The 17,321-nt window shown below is 37.6% G+C and overlaps 1 protein-coding gene across 1 annotated transcript in view; it reads right to left on the bottom strand.

The window, feature by feature from the left end:
- tafa5l (TAFA chemokine like family member 5, like) overlaps positions 1-15,861 on the bottom strand; it is a 48,271-nt gene extending 32,410 nt beyond the window's left edge. Inside the window, exons 1-2 of the mRNA XM_016290400.1 lie at positions 15,681-15,861; positions 3,367-3,516 (exon numbers count right to left, since the gene is read on the bottom strand). Coding sequence (XP_016145886.1) covers positions 3,367-3,516; positions 15,681-15,777 — 247 coding nt within the window. The 5' untranslated portion in view covers positions 15,778-15,861. The remainder of the gene's footprint in view (positions 1-3,366; positions 3,517-15,680) is intronic.
- Between the last annotated feature and the right edge of the window lie 1,460 nt (positions 15,862-17,321).

Genomic DNA, 17,321 nt, shown 5'->3' with positions numbered 1-17,321 from the left:
TTGACAGAATACCAAGGTCGATATGAACTCAAACATTTCTCATTTTTATTTTCATTTCTCCAAAGAATGTCATGAGAACCTCAACTACTTAAAGGAAGAGTTAATACTTAAAGGAATAGTTCATCAAAAAAATTCACCTACACCGATTCAGACGTCTGCAGGGACCTGACCCGCGCATAGCCTCCCCCTCTCCCCCGGGACCCTTGACCATCTGCCCCCCGGACTCATCTGCCAGACACAGCCTCACCTGCAGACTGCCATCTGACCGAATAGAGCTCAACAGAGCGCACACAGTTTTTCATTGCTGTGAGCTCAGGAAATACATTTCTATTCTTTTTCATGGTTTTAAAAAAAGCCATAAGTAATGATTTAGCGATGTGCAAAACTATAAATATTGGTGGGCTGCCTGAAGGACATGTCAACTAATCTGGCAACTAATCTTAATTGGAAGCCCTGAAGCATTTTTAAAATGTAGATAATTTTAGCTTGAAGCGTAGATTGTTCAAAAACAAAAAGTGGTAAAGTCCCTAATTAAAGCACCACCAACATCTAAATAAATACATAACAAATGTTGCTCTTTTGAATTGTCTATTCATCAGCACAAATGTTTTCAAAATTGTCAATAATAACATGTTTCTCGAGCACCAATTCAGCATGTTAGCATGATTAGTATGATTTTTGAAAGACCACGTGACAGTATATTGAAACAGAAAAACAGTTATTTTAAATTGTAATATTCCACAATATTACTGCTTTACTGTATTTGTGATAAATAAATGCAGCCTTGGTGCGCATAAGAGACTTTCAAAAACATAAAAAATCTTACCAAATCTTACCAAAATCTTAGCAATACAAACATTAAATAAAATAAGTTAAATAAAATCAGAGCATTACACTCTTTTGGTGATTTCAAATATCAACATTGGCTACCAGAAATCACTTACTCTGCCTTTAAGTAGCACAGGTATATTTGTAGCAATAGCCAACAATACATTGAATGGGTCAAAATTATCGATTTTTCTTTTATGCCAAAAATCATTAGGGTATTAAGTAAAGATCACGTTCCATTAATTTTTGATATGCATTGCTAAGGACTTCATTTGGACAAATTTAAAGGGGATTTTCTCAATATTTAGATTTGTTTGTACCCTCAGATTCCAGATTTTCAAATACTTGTTTCTCGGCCAAATGTTGTCCTATCATAACAAACCATACAACAATGGAAAGCAAATGCAAATTGCAAAAAACTGTACTGTATGCATGCGTGTGTGCGCATATATGTATATATTTTTTGTTTGTTTAGTTATTTTAATATAAATCTAAATGAAGTAGAAATTACTTATGGATTGTACAGAAGCACATCCTGACGCTTCACCTCAAAACTTATGGCAGTTGTACCATGAAATATTCATACATTTACAAATCAATTTCATCATGGAAATTTTGGCATTTTGAATGTCTAAATCCCTCTGTTGAGCTCTATAATGCAGTGGATATGAGGACCGGATGAGAAGCAGCAATAGGTATATAGATTAAATGCTGATGGGTGGATGGATGGATCTTTAATGTAATCTCTACATTTTTGAAACTTTGAAACATATGATGCTGCTAAAAAGAACATTATTTGGTGTATTTGGTGAAATGAAATGTGTTTATGCGGTTTAAGGTTAAAAAAACACATTATTTTCCACATACTGTACATTATTGTTTCTCCCCTATGCCCGCCTTTCTGAAAAGCATCGATTTTTACAAAGCTCATCGTTCTGAATAGCGAGGTGTGCTCTGATTGGCCAGTTATCCAGTGCGTTGTGATTGGCTGAATACCTCAAGCATGTGACGGAAATGTTACAGCCCCTACCATATTGTGATGCCGTGTCCCGGAGCGACAAGACAAAAACATTAAAACCCATTATAAATGAGGCATTCGTGGCATCCAGTGGGGACAAAATTACGAATTATAATGACTTATACTGTCTTTTTACAGGTTGCGTTGCATCGTGCCGCGTAAACATAAAACCATGTCTGCATTTGTGATCGGAGAAATGACGAACAACAAGCGCTACTCTACACTGCTCAAAACTCGCGTTTGAATCGTCAGTGGCAAATTCTTTAAATATGAAAACGTACTTGCAGACTGTGAGTCAGAACAGCTGGCATTGCAGTCTACTGTTCCAGGAAACAGTCCTCCATAAAATGCGTTGCACACATCTGAATATTTGGGTTGAACTGTTCTGGAACAGTGCTGTAAATACAACTTAACCACTGATTTCTAGTCGTGTCCTCATTTGGAATACCAAACAAAATATTTTCGCTTTCACAACGAAACACACAGCGTCTTCACAGCATGGCGGTGGCGGTGGCAGCAACAATAAAGTTACTCCTTTCTTTGTGTGAACATTTGGGCGGTGTTATGCAAATCTTCCCACACAGTGACATAGACATGTGGGGGCGTGTTTGAACGAGGCATTTTAGGAGGGCGTGGACCAGTCTTAACTTTTATAAAGAATATCTCTTTTGGTTTGAGACTTTAGTCTTTGCAACTTTAGGGATCTTATCTATTCACGAACAGCTTGTAACACTTCAAAGAGAAAGGAAAACTTGAAATCGCATCATATGACCCCTTTAATTTTCTCCGTACAGCAGTCATGAGGTAACCTGTAATTTTACAGCTTGTGTGCGTGTTCACGCAACAGGTCCTTCTTTAATGGATCCACTACTAATGGAGCATGAAGGCAGCAGAGAAAGCCAATAAAAATCAATTTCCCACAGCTGTAATTGTGGTACTCTCTTGGTTAATTACTCTGGTCTTGCCGTTACAAAGTGCTACTAATGTGTCGTTGAAGAGCTCAAGCTGTATAGCATTTACCAAAAAACAACATTGCGCTAAAAAAAACAAACTACACGACCCCAGCTGTCAGGAGAGTTGGGTTTATTTGCTACAGAAACAACGACTACCATCATATTCAGGTTTACAACCTAAGAAAGGCTGAAAGCTCATGAGATACTCCGCCACATCCGGTGCTCGGCAGAACAGACAGGCTCAAATATTCCTCCTAAACCGCAGTGACAGACACAATCCAAAGATTACATTTTTTTCTTTTCCTTTTCAGCGATCCTCATCCGTCCTCGACTTTGACACAGCACACGCTGCAGAGCGGAACATTTCTTTACATGTAGCAAGTCTGACTATTGTGTTATATTGTGATACAGGATTTTGACATGAGACAAAAAAAAAGAAACAATGCAATGCAAATTCATCAGTGAAGTCGAATGACATGACGTGGCTTGTTGCATGCTGTGAACGGATATACGTGTGTGCACATCCACACAATTTGAGAATGTGTGTGTGTGTGGGATGCATCTCACCGTCCACGCATGCTGGTCGGGCCCGTGTGGTGCCAGCGATCTGTCCTCTCCGGCAGGCACAACGGGCTGTCTGCCTGGCGATAGTGCGCTTGGGTTGACTGCTGTCTCTATTCAACATCACTATCTCACATGTGCCTACTGCCAACTGACCTGTGGAGGACACACACACATACATACATTTAAGAAAGTGTGACATAATAAAGATATCAGTAGTAAAATCTTGTTATATAAACTTCAACATGAAGGTTTAACATCTCTTAAAATGAGCCTATCTTTTGAGTGCATTGTTATGTAACAGTCTGAGAGTCATTGCCAAAGCAATCATGGAGGGAAATAAACATGGATGGCTTTCGGTGAAATAGAACATTTAAAGGAACGGTTCACCCAAAAATGAACACTGCCGTTGTTTACTCAATCTCATGTAATTTCAAACCTGTTTAACTGTCTTTTTTTTTGTGCAAAACACAAAGGTAATTTGTAAATCAATATAATGAAAGTGAATGAGAACTATGGCTGTCAAGCTCTAAAATGGCACCACAAAAGTGGTTCATTTGATGTGTGCACTATAAAATTGGTTCATTTGATTCAACAACTATGCTCATGAGGAATATTTTATGAATGAGTCTTTGAGTTTACAAAACATGAATGAATGATTCCTTTATGAATTGGACTGAAGACGTACTGATTCAGTCTCAGAGGCTACTCCAAGTTTAACACTGAAAATCAACTTCAGTTTGCATTACTCAAAATTATCATACATGGCCTCTTTTATGTTACTTTTTTTTTCTTTTTTTAAGTTTAAAAGCCCCACTCATCATTCATTGTAACAGCATGGAAAGGAACAACCGGTACAAATAGTTATAAGACAAAGTCATATAGATTATTAACAACATTTTAATTTTTGGGGTGAAATATTCTTTTAAAATAGATATCTAGTCTAACAGCTTTGAATACCAGCATAAAATCCAGCATTCCAGCATACATTTTCTCATTGCCTATGCTATGAAAATCACTAATGAAAACTGTAAAGCTCCAAATTCACATCACAAATGTGCATAATTTGACTTGTGCACTATAAAAGTGGTTCATTTGAGTCAACAACTATATTCTAAGTCTTCTAAAGCCACACAGTAGTTCTGCATCAGGAACTTGGTGAACAAATTATTATTTGGAGTCTTTGGATTCTTTTAAAAGAATAGGCTAATCAAGCTCACAAAACTGGTCTAAATGATTCATTCATGAATCGGACTGATTTGGATCTCTAGTTCAACTCACTGACTCAATGATTCAGTCTCAGAGGTTACCCCGAGTTTAACAGTGAAAAACAACGTCTGTTTTAACTGTGCATTATACAAAGCTATCAGAAGGCCACTTTTTGATCACTTTTACTGTGCTTTATGGCCAATTTAGAAGTTTGAAAGCCCCAGTCATCATTCATTGTAATTGCATGGAAAGGAACAACCTGTACAATCAGTTATAAGACAGAAAGTCATCTGGATTGGAAACAACATTTTCATTCTTTGGGTGAAATATTCTTTTAAAAAATATATCTAGTCCAACAGCTCTGAATACCAGCATAAAATCTCATTTTCCCCATTGCCTGTACTATGAAAATCATGTAACAGTACAATGAAAGTGAATGAGAACTGGGGCTGTCTGTCACACTCCAAAATGACACCATGAAAGTGGTTCAACTGACTTGTGCACAATAAAGATGGTTATTTGAGTCAACAACTGATTTGGATCTCTAGTTCAAAACACTGACTCAATGATTCAGTCTCAGAGGTTACCATAAGTTTAACAGTGAAAATCAACTTCAATTTTGACTGTGCATTACTCAAAGCTATCATATATCAGAAGGCCACTTTTGGACCATAATTTCTCATTTTAGTTCCTCATCATGTCTTTAGAAGCAGACGGATACCTGAGATAATTTAAGGCGTCGCTTAAATGGTAGCTTTTCGCTTCTCTAAAGGTGTTCATTGCTGTTCAAGCCTTTTTCAAAGCAATATCTCTTTCTTTTACGTCCTTCGAGACCAATTCCACTCAATGGTTTCTCTGACAGGCATAAATGCTTGGCTGAGTAGTTTTGACACTTTTAGTGGGCTGGCAAAGCTCACAACTTCTATTCAAGTGACCACAATGACCAGCAAGCTTCGTAGAAAAAGAATGAAAAGTGCAAAAAGTCTGGCTAGACATTAGCTGACTCATACATAATCATAATCATAATTCATGTCAGTGAGAAAAGTCTTCCTTGTTCCTTCACTTCCTGTCTTCGCTCTTTCTTTGTGTTTGATCAAAAAAGAAAAGTGGCCGGGTACAACTCTATGAATCCGCCTGTTTAAAATGGCAATAAAAGCAGATTTACAATATTAATTAATCTTGTGTGATACCGTTGAAGGGCCAACAGAGTGTGATGAAAGGGGATTTTTATATGTGTAATAGAACTCGGGAACAGTGATGAATCACCACCGACTCCTGCTTTAAGATTCCCTTTCACAGGAAGCTCATCTCAAGGGCGCAATAATTCACTCTGATCAGACCGAATGGAGAGCCAATCAGATCTCACCCTCAAAAAATAACTATTAAACTAACTATTGTCTCCGGAATGCAGCGACACTGCAACTTTAATCAATGCTTGATGGAAGACAGTCCAAAAAGAGTCTATTCATGCACCATATTCTCCGTTTGTCAACGTGTCAGCCTTGATTCCAGCTTTAAGCTGCTGCTGATTGCAGGGCTGAATGGCTTATTGCTATTCATCATATTTTACACTCGCAAAAACAGCACATCCACTCTCCCGTTGCATTAGCACTTGACCCATTGAAATGCAAAGACGGCAGTGTGGAGCTGATGACTGCTACTGCTTGGTCAATAGTCGGCACAGGCTGATCTGATTTAGACGGATGTGTCGAACGTAAAGCTCGGACTCCCAACAGGTCGACCAAAGGCTTTCACAGTCCACCGGCCTGGACAATTACTACTTCAAAACAACAGGTTAAAGTCAGCGAACCGGAGAAGACACATGCCTTTCAGGAAGAAACCGGAGGAATTGAATACGATGTGCAGTGGACAGACAGTCAGCCCAATTCCAACAGTAAAAAAGCTTTAATTTTTAAAAAACCCTGGTAAATATATCCATATTTGTAGGACTCCTAATTAGTGTCTGCATTAATGAACTACTGTTCATCCCATTCTCACTTCAAAATCTCACTTGGCACATACAAGTAAGTTTCCTCTTGTTTCCTCAATACGAAACATTACGCACCAAGAGCAAAACTTACACGCAATTTCAGGCCGCACGTGTCAGATGCACAGTCTATTGAAATTGTTTTAACCTTGACGGCGTAAGGGGGTCTGAATACTTTCCGTACCCACTGTGTATATATATATATATATATATATATATTCTTCACATATGTATTATATTTCATTTCAATCATGCTCATCACTGATGATATTGTTGCCTTGGTAACCAAGTACATTGACTTGAAATGAAGGGTTGCGATGGATATCAATCATAATTTGTGTAAAAATGGAAATCAAGATATGAGACAAATATAAGGGAAGTATGTTCACTCATAATAAATGTCACAATGCAAAAAATAAAACAAAACAAAATACACTTTATATTTACTTGACTCTTTGTTTAGATTATCATCATTTTAAAATTGTAATAATTTTTATTTATATATGCTTTAATATTAAGATTATAAATCTTGGTCTGGGACAAATGTAAAAATAAAATAAAATAAAAATGTATAACAAAGAGTGAAAAATTTAAGGGGGTCTGAATACTTTCCGTACCCACTGTATGCTTTAATATTAAGATTATAAATCTTGGTCTGGGACAAATGTAAAAATAAAATAAAATAAAAATTTATATTTGTCTGGGACAAACAATAATACATAAAAACCTTTTGAGAAATGAATGAATGAATGAATGAATGAATAAAAACGGCAAAGGGATGTTAAACACTTTCCAAGAGAGTGTAAAAAATATATACAAATTTTTTTTAACTGTTTAGTGTGTAAATTGTTTGCTTATTTGACTCTTTAGGTTTTAGATTAGGTTTAGATTATCATCATTTAAAAAGGTAATCATTTATATTTATGTTTTAAGATTGAAAATCTTGGTCTGAGACAAACGTAAAACAGTTATACAAAAATAAAATGGTGAAGGCATGTTAAAAACTTTCAAAAAGTGTGTGACCTTCATATAACAAACAGGGGGGGAAAAGTAATAAATCATTTTATATATTTTAATTTGTTTAAATAAAAATCAACCCCTGGGACATAAGAGTTCCCGTAATTAAAGAAACACCCGCAAATGGTGCGCACGCACACACACACACACACACACACACACACACAGAGAAACAGCTGTGTGCTGCTGGCCAGGCACATCAATGACATGAAATAACCAGCATTCTGTCCATGTTTAACAGCCAGAGGATGAATGGGGACGGATGGAGATAAGCCTCGGAAAACAGGATGGAAAGAGAGAAAGAAAGAGATAGAGTCAGAGGGTTTGATGTGCCAAAAGCTTGACAGCCATTCCATCACCGGTTGTTAAGTTAATTGATATGACAGGAGGTTTTTCTGCCTGTTTAGTCCAGACACGACAGACCAAATTAAACGATAAGGATCTACATGCACCTGGGCACAGAGCAGCACAGAGACACCCTGCTGGAGCAGAGACCGGGTCACCAAACTCAGTCTGCTCTTCTGCAGACTCTACTTCCTCTCTCACAGGAACTAGATTCAGGTCTGCAGTGTCATTTTCAGCCAAAAGATGTATGTAACAACTGCAAGGGAACATGAGGTTTAAAGCTAGTGCAGTTCAAAACCACCTTCTCTCCAAACGCAGCACCACAGGACAGCTGACAGGAAGATGTCACCTGTTTCTTTCTGGAGTTTTCAACAACAGATAAGGGTTAGACAAAACACATTTCACTGCACACTCTCACTGGGTTTCAATCACTTGAGTCAGCGGGAGTGCTAAAAGTTTAACACGTGATGGGAGTGAATGGATGAATCTCATGAAACCAGTTAAAAACATGTCCAAACATGTCAACAATACATGTCTAAATTCAAAAGAAAAAAATAAGTATAAAGTAGTTTGTATTAAGATAACATTTAATTAGATTTTTAAGACCAAAGAGATGTTTAGCATTGCAAAATTGTAATGATAATTAAGCACATTTTATAACTAATTCTCATTACTGTAATGCTAAACAAAATTACTTTTGAATATTTTGTCATTTTTTTCGTGTTGTCACAGTTACAGTAAAAAAAATACTGTAATGCAATATTTTATATTAAAACCAGTATAGAGGCAGTACAACAAATACTACAATAAAGTAGTACAATTAATTAATTAATTAATAAAACCATTTAAATAAAACCTATTTTAATTTTATTTTCTAATTTTATTTTATGTAATGTTTATCAGTAATGTGAATAAATTTATCAGTAATAGGACGTAAAAAGAAGCAATGAGAATTTAGGGCAAAATCTGTCCTATTAATAAAATAAAATAAAATAAAATAAAATAAAAATGTGTTATATTATCACAAGATTCAAATAATAAAAAATAATAAAAAAATACAATAAAATTATACATTTAAAAAAAAATGATTAGCTCAAGATTAAAATAATAAAAAACAAAAAATACAATAAAATTCTAAATTAAATTAAATGTGTTCTATTATCATAAGACTAAAATAATATAACAATCAAATCAAATCAAATACATCAAGCTATTGTACTTTACAGTACATTGCATCAGAAGACAGAATGTAGTGCACAAGTCATCTGGACTACTTTCATTATGTTTTATGGTGCTTTTCCCCATCCTATTTAGACCCTGATCCCATTCCACTTTTATCACAAGGAAGACAGTGGTTCACACAGTGTTAAACATCTCATTTGATGCTCCACACATGACATGAAAGAGAGTAAATGTGAGTATTCCTTTAAGTAAAATGTACTATTCTCTTTCTTTGTGGTGGAAAACGATGTTCTTGACAGGTATCGTGGGATTTACTCAAATACATCTCTTCAGTCCACAGACAGTCAAGCTAATCCTTTGTTACTGTACGAGTGGAAAGAGGCGCAGATCGCAGGCAAAAAACTGCCCCTCTTTACAGTTTGTCTTTGCTGTTAACAGTTATGTTCAGCAATAGAAATGGCCATAACCTCCTGCATTGTGTACTGAAGAGCTAATTAACTCACCCTAACCCTCTAAGACCCTGTTTAAACATCTCTGTCATTGAGCATCAACCTCAAGTGGAATGAGGACGGCTATAACAAAAATTGACACAAGTTAGCAACAAGCCAGGGAACAAAGGTCGCACAATTCATACAACATCTGACAACGGTAAAGTCAGACAGAAATTCTCAAGAGAGAAAGAGAGAGAAAGCAGTGAATCTAAAATACTGCAGAACATCACATCATTCATCTTCATATATTAGACACTCAAGAATTCCTCTCAGCTGAGAGAGAGAGAGAGAGAGAGAGAGAGAGAGAGAGAGAGAGAACAGGAACACAACAAACTAGAACAGGGTGGCATTTGACATGAATTAAATTTATATTCACCCAGCAGCGAAAAATTTAAAAAAATGTCTGGCACAATGCAACACAATTGATTTTGCCTTAAAAAGCTTTTGAGTTTTGCATAAACATCCGTTCACTTCCACGGCTTCATTACCTACAGAGGCACAAGTGGTTTCTTGGCACTAAATTTATGACACAGGGCATCATTAACATCTGGCATGCTGGGAGCTAGTGGCCTTTGTTGAGGAAGAAATTGCATTTTGCAAATTGTACTGCTGGAAATGACATATCTGTCCTGCCCACCTACACAACATTATGACAATGGCATTTAGGGAGAGTGCAAAACTAACCAGCGATTCATACACTGTGGTTCATCCAAGTAATCCCAGAGGACAAATTTATTGCTCAGAGGTTGTGCAATAAATTTGCACTAAAGGGTTGTGCACCATTCAAATATGACAATGAGAATGTCTGTTCAATTCCAACTCAGCTCCTGAACTTGAATTGAGGAAGCAAACAGGATAGAGGACTGCAATTTAAACTTGAATGTAAGGAAGTAGAATTAAAGTGAATTGAAGTTGAAAGAATTTAATATCACTGCAATTATGCTATTAGATAGAAAGATAAATAGATAGATAGATAGATAGATAGATAGAACAGTAGATAAAACAATAGATAGAACGATAGATAGATAGATAGATAGATAGATAGATAGATAGATAGATAGATAGATAGATAGATAGATAGATAGATAGATAGATAGAACAGTAGATAAAACAATAGATAGAACGATAGATAGATAGATAGATAGATAGATAGATAGATAGATAGATAGATAGATAGATAGATAGATAGATAGATAGATAGATAGAAAAACAGAATGATAGATAGAACGATAGAACAACAGATAGAATGATAGATAGACAGATAGATAGAACGAACGATAGAACGAATGAACGATAGAATGATAGATAGAACGATAGATAGACAGACAGACAGACACTGTTCTGCAGCACTGTTGAGATCTTTGTTGAAACACAAAAACAAGACTATTGGAGTCTTTCTTTCCTACAGGATGTGCTGAGAACTTCTGCTGCATTATAATTAGAATCATCTCTTCCCACCCACTGATACCCGAGCTCAACGGTGGAAGCCGTAAGGTGTCGGCGGTGGCAGGGCGAAAAGTCCACAGAGGGAACTCTGACATTTCCAAATGTATTGTTAAATAAACTGGCAGCGCTGATGTTGGTGACAGCTCATCCATCTGTCTGTTCTGTGGCCCAGAGTGCACACCCACAGCCAAGCGCACTTTGATTTCCTGTCTTTGCCATGACGAATGGCGGCGCTTTGTGGGGGGAGCTGTCAGGGCAGGATTCACAGCCACTCGGAGCGACCCACACATTTCTCTGTTACCGAACCCCCCAAAAGGGCCTGACAGACAAAAGTACGTGTTGCAGGTAATGGGCCTGTCTTAAAAAGCACACAGAAGCCCATTTATTTCATCACTCTCCCGCACTGTAAATCCATTTCCGAAGCCAAACACACTCCATCTGTCTCTCAGCCGTAAACGTGTTCACTAATATGAATTATTCTCGTCTGTAGTGGGGTTTTTGGATACCAGTCAGAGAACAACATCTACTACAAATCATGCCATCTTAAATCATAGCTGGTGGTTGTCAAAGGTAGTCAGAAATTTCACCCGCCAAGAATCAACAGATAAATTACTTTTCCTTGAGAGCACTTCCAGAAAAGGCCTCATGAAATTGCCTGACGAGTTGCTGTTGCTGACTTTTCTGTTCTGTGTTGATGCATTTCCAATTGAAACGACATGTTTAGGTGGGACATATCGCAAAATAGCTGATAATGTTTAGTTATGTCATATCCATGAACAATTATTCAATACTTGCTGCTCGATTGCAAAGGGAGAGACATAATAGATGAAAATAATAATGGTCAAAAAAGTATGCTTCTTGAGTGTTATCATGATTAACGAAAACTAAAATGAAAACTAAATAGATTTGAGTTAACTGAAATAAAAATAAAAATAAAATATTGGGGAAAATGTTAAACCAAACTAAGATATACAGTATATTTACATATAAACTCATTTAACGTGTTCATGTTTAAAATACTTTTATCAAAAAAGAAAACTAAATATAAATGAATAAATAAATAAATAAAAATCTTCAATGTCAAACACGTCAAATACACAAATGTAAATGTAACACGAAAACGCCTCTATACAGTTAAACCATCAGATTGTGCTTAAAAAATGCTTTACAACAATTTATTTTTGTTTATTTCTATTTTTTAAATACTACACTCTAAAAAATGCTGGGTTAAAAAGGGACAAACCCAGCTATTGGGTTGTTTTGACCCAGTGGTTTGTCCATTTTTAACCCAGCATTTTTTAGAGTGTCGTTAGTGAAACTTTGGCCCTGAAAATAATAAATAATAATATAATAATAATAAAAACTAAAGATAAACTCTATACTAAACCAAATAATGACAGAGTGAACTAAATTAAAAATAAAATTGAAAAAAATAAAAATGGCCACTGAAAGTAGGCATACAATATTATTGTAGATGTTTCACCAGTGACCTATTTTTTTCCTCACAGGCCTCTCAACAGCATGAAACAGACTTATGTTTTCCTTGTCTGTCTAATAAGCAATGATCAGAGGCATTTACGGCTCAGGTGATTGGCTCAGAAAATCTTTCTGGAACTCAAGCAATGCACCAGCCGAGCAACTGCCATTAAGATGGATGCGACTTCTAGATAGCTCTCCAGGTTTATTAGAACTCCTGGAAAATCAACCAACGAGCGGCTTACAGTTGTCTCTGCATATTAAGCCAGACACAAGAAAGTGCTTAAACATCAGAAAAATGTCACACATCACCTTTAACCAGCGCGAGCAGTATCTCTGATGTGCAGTGCAGCATTTGGAGCGTTTGACGGATAAAGAGAGACGTCGGTCAGTGACATTTAGCTTGTGTCCTAACAGCCTGCAGACTTGCACATGCAGAGAAGCTTGTTTGCATCTCACACCACAAAGCAGCAGAATCAAATTTGCACAGGCATTAGTTTGAACGCGCAGTGGTGCGGCAGGTGCTCAACGAAAGTAAAATCTCTTTAAGATATTTAACAAACGACTAATCTTCTGCTCTGAGCTTTCCGGGGAATTCCACTTCGGAAGAAGAGAGACTTTTTAATTGGACTCCTGACAATTGATTTTAATCTTGTAAATCTCTCATCTCGTCACTGTCCCTCTCGTTACTCCGAGCATCGGTGATGAAAACGCTCTGTGCATTATCGTGATGTCATCACAGCGGCTCTGTTGTGATCCTGGATGACAGCCCTGGCCGGAGAGGACGGCATAATTAAATCACGAATATTACACATGCACTGCTGGCGCACAAAGACACACACATATCTCCATATCGCTTGCATCTTACCACAATTAAAGCGGTATCATATTATGCATGTGTACGCTGGATCTTTTAAAAAGGCCATTAAAAGGACAAGAGCGATGAGGGTTTTTCATCACATGCCTATGGTCTTGAAGGGTCAAGGCCTCGTCGAAACCACATGCTTTCATCCGTAAATGGCTCGGAGCCAAACAGCGGCAAAGGCCGATGGTCACGCACATTGATAAATCAATATCTCACCCACAACTTCAGTAGGGTCACGGATATCATTATCGAAATGAAAGGCCACCTCTGTAGCATCACAGCAATCATAAGTTGCCACTTCATCCGGCTATAGACCGAAATCATGTTCCTTTAATGGATTTTTTGTCTCCCAGAATAGAAAATTCAGTCATTATTTACTCATTCCAAACCTGTATGTCTTTCTTCAGTGGAAAAATAAATACATAAGCAATAAAAAATATGAACTGATTTTAAAAAAAGTCTTCAATGCAATGCAAGTAAGAAATATAAATAAATAAATAAATTCAAATTAAATCATAAAAATATGAAGTGATAACAAAATAATTAAATGCAAGTCCTTTTGGATAAAAGCATGACAAATGCATAAATGTAAATAAACTAAATAAAACATGAAAATGCCACCAGAGAGCAACACTACCAGACTGTGCTTAAAAATAAACAAACACATAAATAAAATAACGCTGTTAACTAATTGTTTCTTAAGCTTTGGCAGAACACAGAAGAGTATAGTCTATAAAAATGGTTCAACTGTTTTTGTCTACAATAAAATTTAATGGGGCCCAAAACAGCATTTTTTTATGTTGTGTTTTTTTTAATCGATAAATAAACAATTTTTTCCCCCCCACAGAAAATAGAAAGTAATTTACGCTTGGAATGACATGAGGGTGAGTAATGACTATCTATCATCTATCGTTCTATCTATCTATTGTTCTATCGCGCTGTTGGCATATCATTTTATCATTCTATCCATCTATAGATTCATGAACAACATGACTTCATGACAGACATATGCCCTCGACATTGCCTGTAAAATACAACACATTCAGTGACATTCGATTAGTGATTTATCAGCTTCTGCAGCTGGACATGTTGAAAACATTTCAGGCCCTCAGGGTTTTTTTTTTTTCAAGGTGGTCAGAATAAAAAAATGTATTACAGCAAAGGAGTGTCCCTCCTTAGTTTGAGCTGGAGGCCATGAAGCCCAAATAAAGCTCAACCATTAACTGAGAGGATCTAGAAGGAATGTTTGATCCCTCGAAAACAAGACACCAGTTCACGCCTACTAACATTCAGTGCACTGAACGTCTCCGTTAAACGTGAGGATTTGTGCAGCAGGGTACCCATAAATCTGCAGTATTACCGTGCTAAGACGCCACCGTGAGATGAAGTGTTAATGTCTGTAATATCTCTTATTATATCCCATCTTAACTCAAAACCCCATCGCACCCCCCACTGACAGCCATCTGCAATACTTCCACATCAGCACACAACGCTGTGCCATGTATGACATGCCTCCCAGTGCCTTTTTAGGGCAGTTAGCTTATCAAATGTGAGTCACGTTCTTACCCCTGACTCAAATCATGACTATCCTCTTCATTACCTCTAGAACACACACAGAAGCGCCGGACAGACTCACGCACACACATGCAACAACACACTGTGTAATGCATGTTCAGTAGACATTGATGCAAATGCATGCATACAAAAGCACTGGTCCCTGAACACATCATTCACAGCATTAGAAGAAGCAAAAGAACTTCAGAGACCCATGAGCTTCACACTACAACTAGTTCCGACACACACAATGTGCCTCTAAAAGCCATTCGCGTAGAAAAGAAAACCACAAATTAGATCTCAGCTGAGAGAAATCTCAACAATGATGACAATCAGATTTCTCAAGTCCGCAATCAGAGGTTCTTCACATTTGCGTTCCACGTCTCAAATTCGTATTTCTCCAAAGACGTTTCAGGAGACAAAGTTACATCTCCAGTAAATCTCCTGAGCTTGTGAAAGAGCAGCCCCTGAGCAATACAATTTTCCTCTGGGTTGTGAAGCATGCCCTCCATATTATGCTATAGATTTCCATAATAATATCACAAGCTCTCCAGGGTCTCTCAGAGGAGTCCTACACTGTATGGTTTCTCCCCTGGGTGTTAAGGCGCAGAAGCTCGGCTCAGAGAAATCTGACAGCTGCATTTTCAAACAACTTTAAAAAAGGGACAAATTCAGGTGAGTCTATGCATAGAGATATGATGTTATTTGGACCCCGTTTCCATCATGTATTCTGATGCTCAACACTTGCCTTCTTTCAGGATGTGGGTGTAGATCATCCACAGCATGAGCAGGCAGCAGAGAGACGCACCTCCGCCGGCACAGAGCGCCCGCATCCCCGACTGCATCCTCACTACGTCCCGCAGAAAATACTCCCGGCACCCAGCCTAGAGCAAGTTCAAAGCAAACTCGGCTACTTCCATAGATTTTCACGGGAATGCGTCCGGGATGCGAAGAGAGAGTTAATCCGACGTGAATTTACGCACAGTGGTTTCCATTTTACGCATCTCATAAAACGCATTCAAATATTTAACTTGCAGTGAGGGGCATTAAAAAGTAATTATCGAACGGGTACGTGCCCAATTTAATATTTAACTATACAGGCTAATATGTGTTTTAATTAAAAAGCAAAGCAAATCAAATTGATGGAAAACTCATCCAAGCAAAGTAAAATGAGTCATAATTTGGTCCGTTGGAAATTGCGCAAATCCTCTGCGGTCTGGAGAAGTATCCACACAGGGTGAAATGGTCAGTGGTACCAGTCCAGTGGTAACAGGTCCAGAATGTACGGATGCTGACTGTAGATGAGCTCGAGACGGAGGTTCGGTTGTGGGTCTTCAGAAATGCGTCTTCTTCAATGTCACTCCGACGTTCCCAAACCAGTTCGTGTCAAATCACACAGAATCTGCCCTGTGGAGTTACAGAGAACCGCAGTGAAGCGTTTCGCACACATTCTCCGTGATTCGTGGCTGGATTCAGAGACGAGTTCTCCCTCCTCTAGCACGCGCACACACGCTAACTCACGCACACACTCACAATGTGTGAGGAGAAGGGATGGAGATCGTAAGGAATTTAACTATTCCGGCTCCTTAAGGATTATTTTAGTACTTAAGGAAAATATTTGACAATGCAATAGAACTGTCCAGTTTGTGGTCCTAAAACCCAGGGGGGAAATGCATTTACAAACTAGGATTCCTTGTGGAATTTCGTATGGGCGTTTACATGTCCCGAATTATGAGTAGCCTACATTAAGTTTTGCGGTTAATATGAATGGGGGAAAAGAAAAAGAAAAAACTCAAGTTTTGTTCTACTTCAGTAAGCCTACGTGAACTGATAATACGTTTCTTGAGGTCATAGAAGTTAGGATATTCGTTCGGGAAACTACACGTCGCGCGGTATTATTCAGTGAAAAGAATCGACTCGGAATCAATCCTGCGGGAATCGAATAGCCTGCTGGTCGCGCTGTATGCGTTAGGCGGTGTTGGGGAAAGTTACTTTTAAAAGTAATGCATTACAATATTGCGTTACTCCATAAAAAAGTAACCAATTACGTTACTTAGTTACTTTTTATGGAAAGTAATGCGTTACGTTACTTTTGCGTTACTTTTAAAATCTGGACAGGGCTTGCTTGTTCGTTTTAAAATAAAAAAGTTCTATTTTTAGCAAATATAAAAGCCTTTTCACACCAAAAGTGAAATGAATAAGCCTCAGGCTGAAGGGAAAGAAAATGTACGTCCGTACAGTAGAACGCAGAAGAAGAAATTTCAACACACTTCAGCAATAAAAAAAGACACAAATGTTTGTCTAGAGTAATTTGTGCTTATTAGTACGGTTGAACTGGATCATCGAAGGTCAGAAGCAAATACATTGGTTAATAGAATGGGATTAAATA

This window comes from Sinocyclocheilus grahami, unplaced genomic scaffold, assembly GCF_001515645.1.
Source record: "Sinocyclocheilus grahami isolate Dianchi unplaced genomic scaffold, SAMN03320097.WGS_v1.1 scaffold259.1, whole genome shotgun sequence".
Lineage (NCBI taxonomy): Eukaryota > Metazoa > Chordata > Actinopteri > Cypriniformes > Cyprinidae > Sinocyclocheilus > Sinocyclocheilus grahami.
Note: the sequence above shows the minus strand (reverse complement) of the source record. Positions and strands in the feature narration are given on the sequence as shown.